General features: G+C 41.6%; 1 protein-coding gene across 2 annotated transcripts in view; it reads right to left on the bottom strand.

The window, feature by feature from the left end:
• ST13 (ST13 Hsp70 interacting protein) overlaps window positions 1–18,689 on the bottom strand; it is a 288,022-nt gene that overhangs the window by 140,314 nt on the left and 129,019 nt on the right. For both annotated transcript variants that reach the window (XM_073592758.1, XM_073592759.1), the window contains exon 7: window positions 8,005–8,115. In XM_073592758.1, the coding sequence (XP_073448859.1) occupies window positions 8,005–8,115 (111 nt within the window). The remainder of the gene's footprint in view (window positions 1–8,004; window positions 8,116–18,689) is intronic.

Genomic DNA, 18,689 nt, shown 5'->3' with positions numbered 1-18,689 from the left:
GAACTGTTCAAAATTGTCCGATTATATTGAGCAATCGAATATGATTAAACAAAGATTTATAGATAAGGGCTATGATGCAGAGGAGTTTGAGAAAATGGTATCAAGTACTATATAGGAGAAAACAAGATAAATTGCTATAAGAAATTGAGAAAGAAATAACCTAGAATATGCTCTTTTTTAATTACAATTGTCAGTATAAAGCGATAGAGGGAATTCTAAAAAGATATTGGCCAATCTTGAGAAAAGATAGGATCTTGGGTCCCCTATCCTTGCCCAACCATATTTTGTGCATCGCAAAACAACCCATTTTAAAACAAGGCTGATTAGGAATGTTCTCTCCCCATCAAAGAAGAGTAAGAATGTTATTTTTGACCAGAAAGGTTTTTACCCTTGTGGCAAATGTAACATTTGCAGGACCACTAGAACTAGCAGATGTAAGAGGAGATATTTGGCTCCAATACCACACAGAAGAGATACCAGATAAAAGTTTCTCATGCAATACAACCTTTGTCACTTATTTGCTGGAATGTATTTGTGGTTTACAATACATAGGCCGTTCCGCTAGGCAACTATATGTCAGATTAAGAGAACAGAACATTAAAAAAGGTTTAAAAACACATTCCTTGTCCAAACACTTCAGAGAGGTCCATAACCATGACCCATCACAATTAAAACTTGGTGGGATCGATATGATCCAGGAACATTGGAGAGGGTCTAGCTGTGTTAGAGATAGCTCTAAAAATTTAATTCTCTTGATATTTTAGCTCGTTTATGGCCTAATGGGTTTGAACATAAAAAAGTAGACCTTAACTGCTTCAATTTCAGAATTATAATTATGATCTGAAAATTGTAAAATCCTTTTTCTACACTGGATGGGGTTATAATGCACAAGAAGTGACGTCATCGTGCACATCGGCAGTGCCGTGGCAACAACAATTTTGAGTGACATCTACAGGCTTTTTATCCTGTTTGATTGGGGGAATCATTTAGCTCAGGTGCCTGCCATTTTTCTTGATCATTGCCGATATGTTTCTACACCTTGATTGGAGTCCACCTGTGGTAAATTAAGTTGGTTAAACATGATTTGGAAAGGCACACACCACTGAAAGCGAAAGCCATAAAGGTCAAAAGGAACTGCCTGCAGAGCTCAGAGACAGGATTATTGCAAGGCACAGATCTGCATGAGAGTAAAGGGGCCTCCATAATTTTCAAATGGAAGCAATTTGGTACAACCAGGATTCTTCCAAGAGCTGGTTGTCCAATAAAACTGTGAAAAAAGGGAAGAAGGGACTTTTTTAAGATCCCTTTCACACTGAAGCATTTTTCAGGCGCTAAAGGGCAAAAAATAGCGCCTGAAAAATGATTCCCCTGCAGCCCCAGTGCTTTCACACTGGAGCGGTGAGCTTGCAGGTCGTTAGAAAAAGTCCTGCAAGGAGCATCTTTGGAACAGTTTAGGAGTGGTGTATACACCGCTCCTGCCCATTTAAATGAATGGACAGCACTTCAGCAGCGGTGCTTTTATTCCTTTCTTCAGCCGCTAGCGGCAAAAAAGCACCGCTTTACTGCTAACGCGGCCTGCTGGCAGTGGGAAGGGCTCTAAAAGAGGTGACCAAAGACCTGATGGTCAGTCTGACTGAGTTACAGAGATCCTGTGTGGAGATGAGACAAAGTTCCAGAAGAACAACCTCTGAAGGACTCTGACTGTGAGGAACAAGATTATCTAGTCTGATTAAACCAGTATCTAACTGTTTGGCCACAATTCTAAATGTTATGTCTGGAGGAACAGCTCACCTACCCAATACCATCTCAACAGTGAAGCATGGTGGTGGCAACATCATGCTGTGGTGGTTTTTTTTTTTTCAGCAGCAGGGAAGGCTGGTCAGGGTTCAGGGAAAGCTGAATGGAGCAAAGTACAGAGATATTCTCAATGAAAACATGTTCCACAGTGCTCAGGACCTCAGACTGGGCCAAAGGTTCATCTTCCAACATAACAATCCTAAGCACACAACTAAGACAACACAGGAGTGGCTTAGGGCAGGAGTGGCTTAGGGACAACTCTGAATCTGACTTTCTCCTTGAGGAAGACTGAGTCTTTTCCTTTTTGTGCCTTACTCCAAAGCACTCCAAATGTCCTCTTTACTGTCAGGACATCGGAGATCTATCGGAGTTGATCTAAAAGCCACAAAGACAAATTTTCTTTGTCTTGTAATCAGAACCTTGTAAAGGTCATCCTGTCGCAAAAACCACTATTGCCAGGTGGATAAGACAACTGCTCTCAAGAGCTTACACTCTAAAAGTAAGACACCTCCAGCACCCACTCCATTAAATCTGTGGGTGTTTCCTGGGTATTCTGACATCAATCCTCTGTTGCCCAGTTTTGCAAGGCTGACATCTGGTCTTCAGTTCATTCCTTCTCATAGCTCTATTAGATGGCCAACCAAACTTATGTGGATGCAGCTTTTGCCCACAATGTGGTGTCTACATTAGTTTTTTTTTTCCCCTCTGACTTCACCTGGTGATCTGGCCAGTAAAAAAAACTTCCTGTATTAGGGTGCCTACATTCTGGATGGAAGAGCAACAGAATCCCCTTTGGATAGCAGCATTGTCAGTTTGGGGGGAGAGCAGTGTTAGATGTACTAGCAGATTAAAATACACTAACAAATTGAAGCTAAGCTACAGCTAACACTTTTAAGCAGTTGTAGCAACAGTTTTGTTCATTTTAGACTAAAGATCTGACATAAATAAAAGCTGATCATTGTAAAACACCCCAGTCAGTGGTAAATGGTTTGCCTCAACCCCGACTGCTATATCTGTAGGACAGCATGTTGTGTTAAAAAACAACAAACTTACTGAATAAATCACTAGGCGAAAAGAAAAACCCTAAAAAAGAAAAAATAATTCAACTAAATCCAAGAATTGGTAAGCTGTAATAGACGTATAATAAATGTGTGTCTTTAAGTTTATTACCATTTTAAAGGCCAAAATGGTAAAATCCCAATTGGGAAGCTCAGAATGCAGGTCAAAGAGAATTTCCTGGGATTGAAATGCTTGGGTCCACACCAGACAAAGAAAAATTTCCAGATACAACTATTTTTGTGGAAGTAACTTTGCTGGCTTTGAGCAATGTGGGAATGACGGAATCAGAAACAACCCTGTCCTTAAAAACCTGGGTTTCAACAGCCACACCGGTAAAGCTAAGGATTAAGAAGCACAGGGGGGTCCCGTCTTGAAGACGACAGCAATCATCTCCAGTTTGAGCAAGTCTGTGTACCATGTTCTCCTGGGCTAGTTTGGTGCAACGAGAATCATCAGTTTTTGCTCTTGCTCTATTTTGTGGAGCAGTCAAGGCAGAATTTGCACTGGGAGAAAGGCACATATTAACTGAACAGGGTTTAGGGAATTATCAGATCACCCAATGCCAGTGCTAGAGAATTCTTGGTCCTGGCAACAAATTAACTTGTTGTACCTGGAGGCCAGGTTGACAATTAGAATTCCCCATTTCTGACATACTGTAGGAGATTGAAGAGGTTGAAATAAAGGGCCCATTGCCCTTGGTCCAGGAGGTGGCGTGTGAGGTAATCCGCCTTTCAATTGTCCACTCCTAGGATATGAACAGCAGAGGGCTGGACAATGTTTTTTCTGCCCATAAGATCAGACTTCCTCCCATTTATATTGTCTGACTCCTGCTACCCTGCTGTTGGTTGAGACAGGCCACAGTCATAGAGATGCCTGACTGTACCCTTAATCAAGTGACCCTGCAGAAGGGGGTCCAATGATTCAGAGCTAGTTTTTCCTCTCTGTGCTCCAAGATGTTGAAAATTAGCTTGGCTTCCTTGGGTGACCATATTTCCTGAACTGTGAGTGATTGGAACTAGTGGTGCACCAAAAGGAAAATTTAGTGCTGAAAAGGACTATATCTATATATAAAATATACGACTTTTTAATTAATATCATGAATTTAAATGAATTAGAATCTGTCGGCCATTATCAGCACCTTTAGCGCAAGGAAAACTCAAGAAAAATGCATCCCTTTAAATTCCATGTCTTCACTCTGATCCGTTGTGCTTCCGTTGTGTTAAAAATCTTGCTTGCTGCATTTTTGGCCAGTTTAAAAAAAAAAAAAAGAAAAAAAAACTGCACCAAAATCGCACCTCCCCATTAAAATGCACTGAAAACGCATCAATACCGAACCTGTTAAGTTTTTGCTTTCAAAAGGGTCTCTAATTTTCTATCAGCAGATTCTTTAAAGGCAGGTTCCCGCTAGGAATTGCACAGGAATGCAATGTACATTTATGTTGCGATTTGCATGCAATTCTGTGCAGTATGATTTCAGACCATAAATGGGTACTTTTGTACTATGAGATCTGGTGCGGGCAAAAGCACTGTGTTTGCGACCGGCAGCAGGTGCCGTTAACAATGCACTGGCACCAGTTGCAGATCGCAACTTTGAATGCGGTACAGGAAACATGCATGGAACGAGGGTTTCCCACACCGCGTTTTAGTGTGAATAGGCCCTTGTTTATGCAACGCTTTACAATATACAAGGGAGACAATACAGTTATAATACAATAAGACACAGGAGGATTAAGAGGGCCCTGCTCAGAAGAGCTTACAATCTAATAGGGTGGGGCAGGTGGTACAAAAGGTTGTAACTGTGGGGAATGAGCTGATGGAAGTGGTAAAAGATTAGTTAGAGACGTTATAGGCTTTGCTGAAGAGATGAGTTTTCAGGGATCGCCTGAAGGTAGCAAGAGTAGGGGATAGCCAGACAGCTGGAGGTAGCGAGTTCCAGAGGATGGGAGAGGCTCTGGAGAAATCCTGGAGACGAGCATGAGAGGAGGAGACGAGAGAGCTTGAGAGTAGGAGGTCTTGAGAAGAGCGGAGAGGACGATTTGGGTGATAACACTGGAGATGTAGCTCGGGCAGAGTTGTGAATGGCTTTGTATGTTGTGGTTAGTATTCTGAATTTAATTCGCTGGGTGATTGGGAGCCAGTGTAGGGATTGGAGGAGAGGTTTGGCAGACACTGAGCGGTTGGTAAGGTGGATAAGTCTGGCAGCAGCATTCATGATAGACTGAAGAGGGGATAGCCTATGGAGAGGCAGGCCAATGAGAAGGGAGTTGCAATAGTCAAGGCGAAAGATAACAAGGGAGTGAATGAGGAGCTTGGTGGTTTCAATCTTTTCAAGGTTAAGTGTATCATCATAAATTGACTACTCTATTTCTTTGTGAATGGGAAATGTCTTTTCTGACTGCAGGTTTCTTAGCACCCAAGGGGGCATGGCGAAATGGAGACAAAAAGTACAACAACGTTGAGGCTTTTGCTTGCAGCAAAAGTGAACATATCTACGTTGGCAAGCATGTTGCATGAAGCCATTACATCAAGCTTATGGGGGGGGGTGGGTGTAAGAAATCTTCAGCAACCTCCTATAACGCTGCCTCTGGGCTGGGTCCTCTTCATTACTCTTAATGTCTCACCTCCTCTACAAAACCAGTTGTAAAAGCATGTGGTGATTAATAACCCGAGGTGAAATTAGGATTTTGGGGAAAGATTGCAGGGGTAAGTGGGATGAGAATTTTGTGCTACCCCACAGGCATGAGCAGTAACAATCAATTAAGTATACTGCGCGGTAAAATCCACATAAGCGGGTCGATATTAAGGGATTCAAGGCCAATCCAAAAAAGTAGTGTGTTGTGTGATATTTAGCAAGTTTTTCAAGCTAGGAGGCCAGGTAATATTTAGTTATGTTTGGGACCCTTAAATCTCCAGAGAGTTTAGAATACAAAGTATTAGGAGAGGGCCTAGGGCTTCAGTTGTTCCAAACAAAATCGTTCATTTCCCCTTTGAGTACTATACAAGACATGGTAAGGGACTGGGGTTTTAAAGTAATTGCGATCAGAAAAGGCAGATTTTAAAGTGTACGAAAAACTTTTTTTTTTTTTTTTTTTACACCAGCAACACATTTGCATATACTGTATTAGCTTTACACAATATAAGCAATCCTTCCAGAAAAAAAAAACAAACTTAGAACCATTCACTTTTCTGTGTGTTTACGCTGCATCCTGCATGTTCTTGAGCGCCTCTTCCCCAAACGTAATTATCACTTTAAATTGAAAAAAAAAAACAAAAAACAGCAGTACAGCAGAAAGACAGCAGCATCATGCAACATGGGTTTTGGCTGTTCTAACCAAGTTCCCATCAACCACCAATTTAAGTGACCTGCAGATTGGAACATGGCTGCAGGTCATAGGCCTTTTTGGAGGACTGGACTGATAATGAAACTGCTATTTCTATAACCAATCATCTCTTGTGAGAGAGAAGTAAATTAAACTTTTATTTTTTTGAAAATTATGTGCAAGTGTTTTGTTTTTCACTAGCACTATTTTGTGAGGCTTAGACCTCTTTAACATGGACATAATAATTTATATGCAGGATTTTCTGGCAAAAAAAAAAAAAAACACAATTTATGTTCTGTAAAGACCTTGTGTGATTGCACTTACAGGCATGTAAATGTGCGTATACAAGCATAACATTTTTCTTCATTCTCTTCTAGAGGTAAATTCTGCAATTTACACAAATCTCACGCATACTTGGGTGTGTGTGTGTCTGGGTATGCGTGTAAATCACTGCACAAAATAAATAAATAAATAAATAAAAAAGAAAAAGCTACACAGCTACAAAACTTGGCTTTTTTTCCCACTATGTACATTAAAAATTGTTATTAAACCCGGTTTGAAAAAAATAAAAGTATGAATGTAGCTGCCCTATTTTGTGCAGTCTTTACAGCATTCCCAGCCACTGAAGGTTTCCTCTGTGAAGTTTCCTATAGGATGTTTTTTGTCTTCCTGGTGCCACTATGATGTATGGATACGATTTGCTGTTTTTCTGGGCTCTGGCACTGTGTCCGCCTTGCACATGCATAGTAGGGGATTGCTGGCGCTGTGCTTAGAAGTATAAAAATATTGCAAGAGTGGCTCCCTGCACCAGCAGACCCTAATGCTGTGCACAAGACACACTACCTACTGGAAGTTTGGGAAGAATTAGGTACAGGTTCTGCTTTAAAGTGATACTAAAGCCTCTCTTTTTTTTTTTTTTTTTAATAACAAAGAAACATGTTATGTTTACCTGCTCTGTTGCAGTGCTTTTGCACAGAGCAGCCAAGATTATCCTCTTGTAGGGTCCCACTTTGGCGCTCCCTCCTGTTGCGTTCCCCCACAGCAAGCAGATTGCTATGGGGGCACCTGAGCCAAGCAGCAGCTCTCTGTGTGCATTCAGACACAGTGCTGGGGGGCCCAGACCCACCCCTCTCTATCCTCATTCGCTCATTGACTGATTGACAGCAGCAGGAACCAATGGTGCTTTGCTTCGGTCTCAGCCAATGAGGGGAGTCCCAGACAGCCAAGACTTTCATGCAACATTGTTGGATAGAGATGGGGCACAGGTAAGTATTTGGGGGGGGGGGGGGTGGCTGCTGCACACAAAAGGCTTTTTATCATAATGCATAGAATGTAAAGGCAGAAGGTTTTCTATCTTAATGCAACCACTTTAATGGTTCAATACTACTTTAAACTGAATCCACAATAATTATATGCCAAGTGTTGTATCAAATAGAGTGGTTGAAGGGTTTTTAAGCTTCCATGTATTACAAGCTACAATACTAAATAATAAATATTCTGTTTTAAAGCAGAACTAAAGAAATCAATACACAGGTTTCAAATGGTCCCTAGCCAGCACTGGCATGTTCTCCTGTTTGCCAGTTGTCAGTCATCTTCAGTGGGATGGGGATCACTCATGCATGCACAGCTCAGTGTACATTAGGGGAATTGCTGTGAGCAGGCAGGTGTAGTTTATTGTGGAAGAGACATGGTAAAAAGCCTGCCTGCTTACAGTAACAGTGGAACTTAAGCCTGATCATATTTAAAAGACTGATCTATTTAAAACACTGCAGATAGAATTCAAGAACAGCCACAGCAAATTTAAACCACTCTGTTATTCAACACTTACCTATGTGCTTTGCCTCTCCATTTATATGGCTGAGCAGAGTCAGGGTTGATGGCTATAGCTTTCTCACAGTCACGAATTGCAGCATTTGGCTTCTGTAGCTTCACATAAACACTGTTTAGACAGAGCGAAAGGGAGAGAAGTTAAAAAAAAAAAAAAAGTCAGGCTGAAACACATTTGTCTCCAACTTACCTACACTGTTTAAAGTGATTCTAAAAGGATGTTTTTCTTTTTTTTTTTTTTAAAAACAACGTGTTACACTTACCTACTCTGTGCAATGGTTTTGAGGAATTTTGACCTATAAATTCCATATCTGGGCATACATTACATGACACAGGCAAACTATTCATAAAACAGTGGTTGTAGGCATGTACCTTCAGCGATTGTACACTGGCAAAGCTTAAAAGGACAAGTCCCCTGGGTGCCTCCCCTATAACTCTACCCACTTAATGAGTTCTCAAGTTTGTAGTATGCAATGGAGTGTAAAGCATGGAATGGAAAGGAAGGCTGTACTGTACTCCAAGATATTAAATTTACAGGCAAGTCAAAATGCCTCTTCTCTTAGAGCCCTTGCACACTGGGGCGGGGGGCGGCGTCGGCGGTAAAACGCCGCTATTATTAGCGGCGTTTTACCGTCGGTATGCGGCCGCTAGCAGGGCGGTTTTACCCCCCGCTAGCGGCCGAGAAAGGGTTAAATACCACCGCAAAGCGCCTCTGCAGAGGCGCTTTGCCGGCGGTATAGCCGTGCCGTCCCATTGATTTCAATGGGCAGGAGCGGTAAAGGAGCGGTATACACACCGCTCCTTCACCGCTCCGAAGATGCTGCTAGCAGGACTTTTTTTACCGTCCTGCCAGCGCATCGCTCCAGTGTGCAAGCCCTCGGGGCTTGCACACTGGAATGAAAGCAGCGGCACTTTCGGGGCGGTTTGCAGGCGCTATTATTAGCGCAATAGCGTCTGCAAACCGCCCCAGTGTGCAAGGGCTCTTAATCGTAGAGTACAGGACACTGGTAGAAGATTCATACAGCATAGGTCATCCCCAATCAATGATTATGAAGGGTGGGCAACAATGAAACAAATAAAACAGTCATTTGGGAGAGTCACGTTTATGTACATTGATTGCACAAGTCACTTTGGACTATTATAGGATATTACATATATATTTTGTGTTGCTTTTTATACACATAAAATTTCCTTTACTAGCACTTTATTATTCTGTTTATGGATGAAAATTTTGTTACATAGCAACAATTGCATATAATTCTCATAGTTTTACAAGGTAGTATCTGGACGTGATATAGTGGGTGGACGCGCCTGGAAGTTCCCCACCTTGACCACTGGGGGCATGGACGTTCATTTAGTCCACTTGTCCTCCCGTGGATCATGTTATTCTAACTAAGCAATTAGCTAGATGGAATAATGCTGTGAGAACCTTTAGTGCACCCCTATGGGATTTTTTTATAGAAAATATATTACACACAGTTGAGCTCATAAGTTTACACACCCTGGCAGAATTTATGATTTCTTGGCCATTTTTCAGAGCATATGAATGAGAACACATTTCTTTCACTCATGGTTAGTGTTTGGCTGAAGCCATTTATTATCAACTGTGTTTACTCTTTTTAAATGATAAATCACAACAGAAACTACCCAAATGACCCTGATCAAAAGTTTACATACCCTGGTGATTTTGGCCTAATAACATGCACACAAGTTAACACAAAGGGGTTTGAATGGCTATTATAAAATATATAATATATATATATATATATATATATATATATATATATATATACACACACACACACACACACACACAGTCAATGAGTTTCTGGACTCCTGACAGACTCTTGCATCTTTCATCCAGTGCTGCACTGACATTTCTGGCTTCTGAGTCATGGGAAAAGCAAAAGAATTGTCAAAGGATCTGCAGGAAAAGGTAGTTGTACTGTATAAAACAGGAAAGGGATATAAAAAAAGATACAGAAGGAATTGAGAATGCCAAGCAGCAGTGTTCAAACTCTAATCAAGAAGTGGAAAATGAGGGGTTCTGTTGAAACAAAACCGTGGTCAGGTAGAGCAACTCAAATTTCAGCCACAACTGCCAGGAAAATTATTCGGGATGCTAACAAAATCCCACAAATAACTTCAGATGAAATACAGGACTCTCTGAAAACATGTGGTGTGGCTGTTGAAGAAAGATGGGCTGCATGGCCGAGTCGCCAGAAAATAGCCATTACTACGCAAATGCCACAAAGTATCCCGCTTACAATACGCCAAACAGCACAGAGGCAAGCCTCAAACCTTCTGGCACCAAAGTCCTTTGGAGTGATGAGATCAAAATTTAGCTTTTTGGCCATAACTATAAAACGCTACCTTTGGAGAGGAGTCAACAAGGCCTATGATGAAAGGTACACCATTCTTACTGTGAAACACGGAGGTGGATCGCTGATGTTTTGTGGATGTGTGAGCTACAAAAAGGCACAGAAAATTTGGTCTAAATTGATTGCAAGATGAATGCAGTATGTTATCAAAAAATACTGGAGGAACATTTGCATTCATCAGCCAGGAAGCTGCACATGGGACTTACTTGGACATTCCAACATGACAATGATCCAAAACACAAGGCCAAGTCGACTTGTCATTGGCTACAGCAGAATAAAGTGAAGGTTCTGGAGTGGCCATCTCAGTCTCCTGACCTCAATATCACTGAGCCACTCTGGGGAGGTCTCAAATGTGCAGTTCATGCAAGACAGCCCAAGAATTTACAGGAACTGGAGGCTACCATCTGAGAAGATACTGAAGAACTGGGGTATATAAACTTTTGATCAGGGTCATTTGGGTAGTTTCTGTTGTCATTATGATTTAAAAAGTGTAAACACAGTTGATTAATAAATGGCTTCAGTCAAACACTAACCATGAGTGAAAAAAGTTTGTGCTATTCATATTCTCTGAAAAATGGCCAAGAAATCATAAATTCTTTCAGGGTATGTAAACTTATGAGCACAACTGTATATATAAATAAAACTGTGCTAACAGGCTTAACAACAAGGGTCAGAAGACGACCTCAAAGAGCCGATGACAGAACCTTTCAGCCATAATGCTGCATTAGCAAAAAACTGGATGACCACCTGATAAAACTTTGAAAAAAAGTATACCAGAAGACCAGGTGGTGGCCACGGAAACTCCCATTGATCTGGTGGAATTGGCACGTAAACATCGCAAATGGAGATTTCACTTTGAGAATGTAACATTCAAAATTCAAAAAGTGTAGCGCTATAAACTCCATACATAAAAACTGAAGACTAAACACTCAAAAATATTAAAGTGATTATAAAATAGACATTCCAGTGTGAACCAAAAAGTGCTTATGTGAAGGAAATGTGATTGATAAACAAAGCTTAAATACAGTAAAAAACATCACAAAATAATATTATAAATGAAGTCCATGTCAAAATAAGTGAAAAAACTGTGATGATAGTGTATAAACGATGGTGGACAAGTGTTTCCTGGGCATGCGGAAGGGTTGTTTAGACCGAACAGCTTGGTAGGTAAATGGGCCACATGGAGACCAAACGTGCACAGAGGATTGGAATCAGTGCCAGAACCATCACCAGGAATCATAGAGGCTTACCAGAAGTATTGGCCTGAAATAGCATATGCCAAAACAGGTCAAAAAGGCTTGATGACCGACAGGTCTGAATGTGACAGCTGGTCAGATGTCGTCGTCACACAGAGAAGGAGAAAGGAAATCAGCACGGCTTCCTCTTCACTGGGTACACCATAGGCCGATAATATGTGTGGCATGTGAGAGAAAAACACTCACATAGCGTGATAACGTTTTTAAACTTGGATTTATTTAAAAAATAGATAAAAAACAGACTCACATTTTTTGAAGAAGAAAACAGCATATAAATCGTAAAGCGGTAGTCATGAGAGGTCCACCCAACATGTTTCAACTTAAACAGTCATCATCTGGGGTGTGGACCCCCTCACCCCACCGGTCTTTATATAAACAAATAATCAAATAATGACCCCCACTGGGAGTGTCTGAAACCGGAAGTGCTTCAGATAGCCATCACTTCCGGTTCAAAAGGGCATACAATGCAAGTATACTAATAATTCCTTGATGGTTAGAAGGGGCTGTAAACATGAATACCCATAATGTGTATGAAGCCCCATTTATGATGGAAACTGGCTTAAACAGTATGGCATTGGTCCGGTTGTTCAATCCGGAAACCAAGCCTCCCTATTAGTGCCTAATGTATAGTGGATGGGAGCGCAGCGACGCCGCCGCGCCCCACACCCAATACCAAGCCTCGTTCCCGTGATGCGCGATGACGTCACGCGCAAATTGTGATAGCCTGGTGGGTGGGAGGGCGGTGGCGCCGCCGCGCTCCACACTCAATACCAAGCCTCGCTCTAACACTGCGCAATGACGTCGTGCGCAATATCACAGTGGCAACGGCAATATACCCGGGCTTCATCTGACAGGCCTCACCGCCAATCAGCCCACGGCCCCAGCTTAATAGGATCGCGGCTATACCGGAAGCAAAGCCCCACCATGATAAGGGGCCGGAAAGGCTGAGAGGTGTCACCAGAGGGGGACAGAGAAGCATAATGGCAAATGTAAGCCTGGAAAAATCAATACAAATGGTATATATGTCCAAAAACTCATAAAAAACTTTTAAAAAACGTCCAAATGAGTTACAATTTGAGCATAAAAATGTTATTGGAACTAAATATATATAAAAAATTTATATAAGAAATTCTTATATAAAAATATATCAAAAAAATTTTTTTATTTATAAAAAAAGGAGCGTGCTTTACCATGCCATAGCAAAAAACGCTCAAATATAGAGCCAACCGGACACTCCCAATGAGGGGCAACAAGATTACATACTACATCTGGAATACCCAAAAAACATATATGATATATGGAATTAATCAAAGAGCCACAATTATATAAAGTGGTACAATATATGATAAAATAGATACCGGACCAATGCCATACTGTTTAAGCCAGTTTCCATCATAAATGGGGCTTCATACACATTATGGGTATTCATGTTTACAGCCCCTTCTAACCATCAAGGAATTATTAGTATACTTGCATTGTATGCCCTTTTGAACCGGAAGTGATGGCTATCTGAAGCACTTCCGGTTTCAGACACTCCCAGTGGGGGTCATTATTTGATTATTTGTTTATATAAAGACCGGTGGGGTGAGGGGGTCCACACCCCAGATGATGACTGTTTAAGTTGAAACATGTTGGGTGGACCTCTCATGACTACCGCTTTACGATTTATATGCTGTTTTCTTCTTCAAAAAATGTGAGTCTGTTTTTTATCTATTTTTTAAATAAATCCAAGTTTAAAAACGTTATCACGCTATGTGAGTGTTTTTCTCTCACATGCCACACATATTATCGGCCTATGGTGTACCCAGTGAAGAGGAAGCCGTGCTGATTTCCTTTCCCCTTCTCTGTGTGACGACGACATCTGACCAGCTGTCACATTCAGACCTGTCGGTCATCAAGCCTTTTTGACCTGTTTTGGCATATGCTATTTCAGGCCAATACTTCTGGTGAGCCTCTATGATTCCTGGTGATGGTTCTGGCACTGATTCCAATCCTCTGTGCACGTTTGGTCTCCATGTGGCCCATTTACCTACCAAGCTGTTCGGTCTAAACAACCCTTCCGCATGCCCAGGAAACACTTGTCCACCATCGTTTATACACTATCATCACAGTTTTTTCACTTATTTTGACATGGACTTCATTTATAATATTATTTTGTGATGTTTTTTACTGTATTTAAGCTTTGTTTATCAATCACATTTCCTTCACATAAGCACTTTTTGGTTCACACTGGAATGTCTATTTTATAATCACTTAATATTTTTGAGTGTTTATTCTTCAGTTTTTATGTATGGAGTTTATAGCGCTACACTTTTTGAATTTTGAATGTTAGTTTAACCCTGAGTCTACAGGTGTGTTGGCTGCTGTTCACTCCCTTCAGCGCAGCACTGTACTTAATTACTACTTACCAATTTGTTACCTCTAATTGACACATAGTATAGCTGCAGCGCATAGCACTCCATTTTAACATGGATGTTTTCGATTACCGGGCATCTCGGGTAGTTAATACCGAAGGTGTTTTTGTCGCCACTTCCAATGACACTGAAATTGGAGGTTTATTTATGAGGCTAAAGAACATCATGGTTTCTGAACTCCATCTGCAATGGGATCTAGTCTTCTTAGAACAATATGTAACAGAGGGCATGATCCCACGCAGTCTTAGATGGGATGTTCAACCCCAACAGGGGGAGGTTGAACTTGATTCCTGGTTCAAGTATTTTAACGACGCCGGGATTAAGTTCCTTGAATTCCTTATTAATAGGAAGCGTATTCGTCTGTCTAATTTGGATCAGGAAATCAAGGAATTGAAGGATAAATTACTTGCTTTTAAGAATTCTGTCGAATATAATACTTTGTCCTCCAATTTGCAGGCTCACCTTGTAAAGGAGGATAAAGAACAAAAAATCAAAAAACATAAAAAGTATTCTCGAGATATCGGGGACTATAAGGCGGGCAAGGTGTTTGGGTGGCAGAAAACCATCGTAGGACCCGTCTCGCAGGTCACTATGGAGACGAATGCCCATAACGAGGTCACTTCTGCCTCTCTAATTGAACCCTCAGTTCGCCCAAAATCTGTTGGGGATAAAGGGCGACCTCATGGTGGCCCCCCTCCACATAATGGACAGCAGAATGTCCATACCCCCAGAAACCAACATAGGGGTAGAGGACATTATTCCAGGGGTAGAGGAGGTAATAGGGTGGATCATCATGGTCATGATTATCAATATCGAGAACGGGAGAACTCATATCATCGTGGTTCCCCGGCTCGCCACCATGGTTCCCCTCACCATCCATATTACCCCAACACATCATACTACAGACACCCACCAATTTCCACTTACAATAGATATTCTCCATTGCGAGATCATCACAATGAGAATGTTTACCCCTTCCCTAGTGCAGGTTATGATCCATCCCCTTATAGACAATCTTATTCAGATCCACGTGTCACTCGGGATTTTCGCGAGGACACTCTGAACAAAAAAAGGGGTCCAGAAACAAGAGAGGGACCAGAGGAGGGAGGAGGGTACAGAGACGAAAAACGAAAAAGAACTTAACGTGTCAGGGTGTTTTTAACTTGAGTGATACCATTCTCACACAGGAGGAAAAGGATGTTTTGAATAAAGGCCTCAAGTTTGCCCCCCCATACAAGCTTAATAAGTTCAACACGTTTATAGATATTCATAAGTTCATTAGAAAAATTCATGTCCAATGATATATCATCTCGAACCCTACCAGAAATATAGCCAGGGCAGCAACGTCCGGCACGGTCCATTCTGGTTTATCTAACCCCTCCCTCTTCAGTCCCCCAACACATCTCCCACCATCCATCAATTTATTCAAAGAATTGGTGATAAAGGATTTAGCGAAGATTCCACTTAAGCGTAGACTTCACAACCCCTTACCTTCAGTGGGTGTAAAAAGTTTATGTGATAACAAAAACTTGGTCATTCGCCCCGCCGATAAAGGCAGAGGCATCGTTTTATTAAACAAGACAGATTATTTTGAAGAAATGTATCGCATCTTAGGAGACCGTGAGACTTATATTGAGCTACCGAATAATCCCACATATGAATATAAAAAGGAATTGAAGAAATTAATTAATAAAGGATACGAATCTTGTATTTTAAACAAAAAAGAGAGATCATTTTTAGTTCCTCTTGCCCCGCGCATCCCAGTTATGTATTATTTGCCCAAAGTTCATAAAGACCCCCTTCACCCTCCAGGTCGACCCATAATTAGTGGCATCGATTCTGTCACTTCTAAGATTGGGAAATACATAGATTTCTTTCTCCAGCCATCTGTACTCAAAATGCCGTCCTACCTCAAAGACACTAAGGACGTGATTAGATTATTATCTAATGTTTCCTACTCTGGGAACCTCATCATGGCCACTGCGGATGTGGCGTCCCTCTACACCTGCATTCCGCACCGAGAAGGTGTGAATGCAGTACAATGCTTCCTTGATAGGGATGCCTCCCTTGCCTCCCCCCAAGTCAATTTCATTATGGATCTAATTGAGTTTGCACAACACAATTATTTCTGGTTCAATGGCAATTTCTATCGCCAACATAAGGGGGTAGCAATGGGAGCTAAGTTTGCTCCCAGCCTGGCCAACTTGTTCATGGCCAAGTGGGAGGAGGATGTTGTCTATGCCATGGCCAACCCACACCTTTTGGTGTGGGCCCGGTACATAGACGACATCCTCCTCCTGTGGACAGGTAGCCATGATGAGTTGGTGGATTTTATGATGACCTTAAATAATAATGATAGGGGCATTGCTTTAACCTTTGAGGCTAGTACAACTTCTGTCCATTTTTTAGATCTGGTCATCAATAGAAAGGAGGGTGGATTCGTTTTTAGTACCCATTTCAAATCCACCGATAGAAATGGTTACATATCGACAGATAGTTGTCACTACAGTTCTTGGATAAAATCAGTCCCTAAGAGCCAATTTTTACGGCTACGCAGGAACTGTACTGATCGTGACACTTTTGTGGTCCAGGCCAGGATGCTGAAAGATAGGTTTGTCGAAAAGGGGTTTAATTCGTCCGATCTGGATAAAGAAATTGAAAATGCCTATAAGGTGGATCGTGAGACACTATTGCAGGACAGACCCAAAGAACCTAATGACATATTCAAATGGTCTTTTTTGACATCCTTTTCGACGCAGCACAGGCATATCAAACGGATTTTTCAACATCATTGGGACGTGTTAAAAACTGACAAAATACTAGGACCACTGTTACCGGAAACCCCTAAGGTGGTTTTTAGGGGCGTTCCATCTCTCAGGAACAAATTGGCTCCTAACGTCATAGACCCACCAAAAAAACGTCTTTTTTTCATAATTGGACTGGTTTCCATCCCTGTAAGAGATGTCTGGTTTGCCAATACAATACCTGTGGCAGAAGGACTAGTCATGAGTTTTCTTCTACCGTCACTGGTCGCACTTATGCAATCAAACAATTTAGCACATGTGCAACTACTGGTATTGTTTATCTGATAACTTGCCCTTGCGGTAAACAATATGTAGGCCGTACCATTAGATCTTTCACTGTACGTGTCTCGGAGCACATCAATCTAATTAAGGCAGGTAGCACCAAACGCACTGTTCCCAGACATTATAGGGAATGTCATGATAGAAACCCCGCGGGTACTCAGTTTCTTATCATAGACAGATATGTGGCTCCCTGGCGGGGGGGGGTCAATTCTCAGGGGTGTCTCCCGTTTAGAGACATACTGGATATACGAGTTGGGGTCCCATTTCCCACAGGGTATAAACGTTGAGTGGGACACCAACTCGTTTATCAATCAGGCGTAATAGATTTTTTGATCTCTCTCTACTTTTTTCTTATACGGACACACCATGTTCGTTTTATTCAGTTTTTTAGTCCGATATCTATTTTATCATATATTGTACCACTTTAAATAATTGTGGCTCTTTGATTAATTCCATATATCATATATGTTTTTTTGGTATTCCAGATGTAGTATGTAATCTTGTTGCCCCTCATTGGGAGTGTCCGGTTGGCTCTATATTTGAGCGTTTTTTGCTATGGCATGGTAAAGCACGCTCCTTTTTTTATAAATAAAAAAAATTTTTTGATATATTTTTATATAAGAATTTCTTATATAAATTTTTTATATATATTTAGTTCCAATAACATTTTTATGCTCAAATTGTAACTCATTTGGATGTTTTTTTAAAGTTTTTTATGAGTTTTTGGACATATACCATTTGTATTGATTTTTCCAGGCTTACATTTGCCATTATGCTTCTCTGTCCCCCTCTGGTGACACCTCTCAGCCTTTCCGGCCCCTTATCATGGTGGGGCTTTGCTTCCGGTATAGCCGCGATCCTATTAAGCTGGGGCCGTGGGCTGATTGGCGGTGAGGCCTGTCAGATGAAGCCCGAGTATATTGCCGTTGCCACTGTGATATTGCGCACGACGTCATTGCGCAGTGTTAGAGCGAGGCTTGGTATTGAGTGTGGAGCGCGGTGGCGCCGCCGCCCTCCCACCCACCAGGCTATCACAATTTGCGCGTGACGTCATCGCGCATCACGGGAACGAGGCTTGGTATTGGGTGTGGGGCGCGGCGGCGTCGCTGCGCTCCCATCCACTATACAATAGGCACTGATAGGGAGGCTTGGTTTCCGGATTGAACAACCGGACCAATGCCATACTGTTTAAGCCAGTTTCCATCATAAATGGGGCTTCATACACATTATGGGTATTCATGTTTACAGCCCCTTCTAACCATCAAGGAATTATTAGTATACTTGCATTGTATGCCCTTTTGAACCGGAAGTGATGGCTATCTGAAGCACTTCCGGTTTCAGACACTCCCAGTGGGGGTCATTATTTGATTATTTGTTTATATAAAGAGCGGTGGGGTGAGGGGGTCCACACCCCAGATGATGACTGTTTAAGTTGAAACATGTTGGGTGGACCTCTCATGACTACCGCTTTACGATTTATATGCTGTTTTCTTCTTCAAAAAATGTGAGTCTGTTTTTTATCTATTTTTTAAATAAATCCAAGTTTAAA

This window comes from Aquarana catesbeiana, linkage group LG07 (assembly GCF_042186555.1).
Source record: "Aquarana catesbeiana isolate 2022-GZ linkage group LG07, ASM4218655v1, whole genome shotgun sequence".
In the NCBI taxonomy this organism is placed as follows: domain Eukaryota; kingdom Metazoa; phylum Chordata; class Amphibia; order Anura; family Ranidae; genus Aquarana; species Aquarana catesbeiana.
The sequence above is the reverse complement of the archived record's forward strand: the minus strand, read 5'-3'. Positions and strand labels throughout refer to the sequence as shown.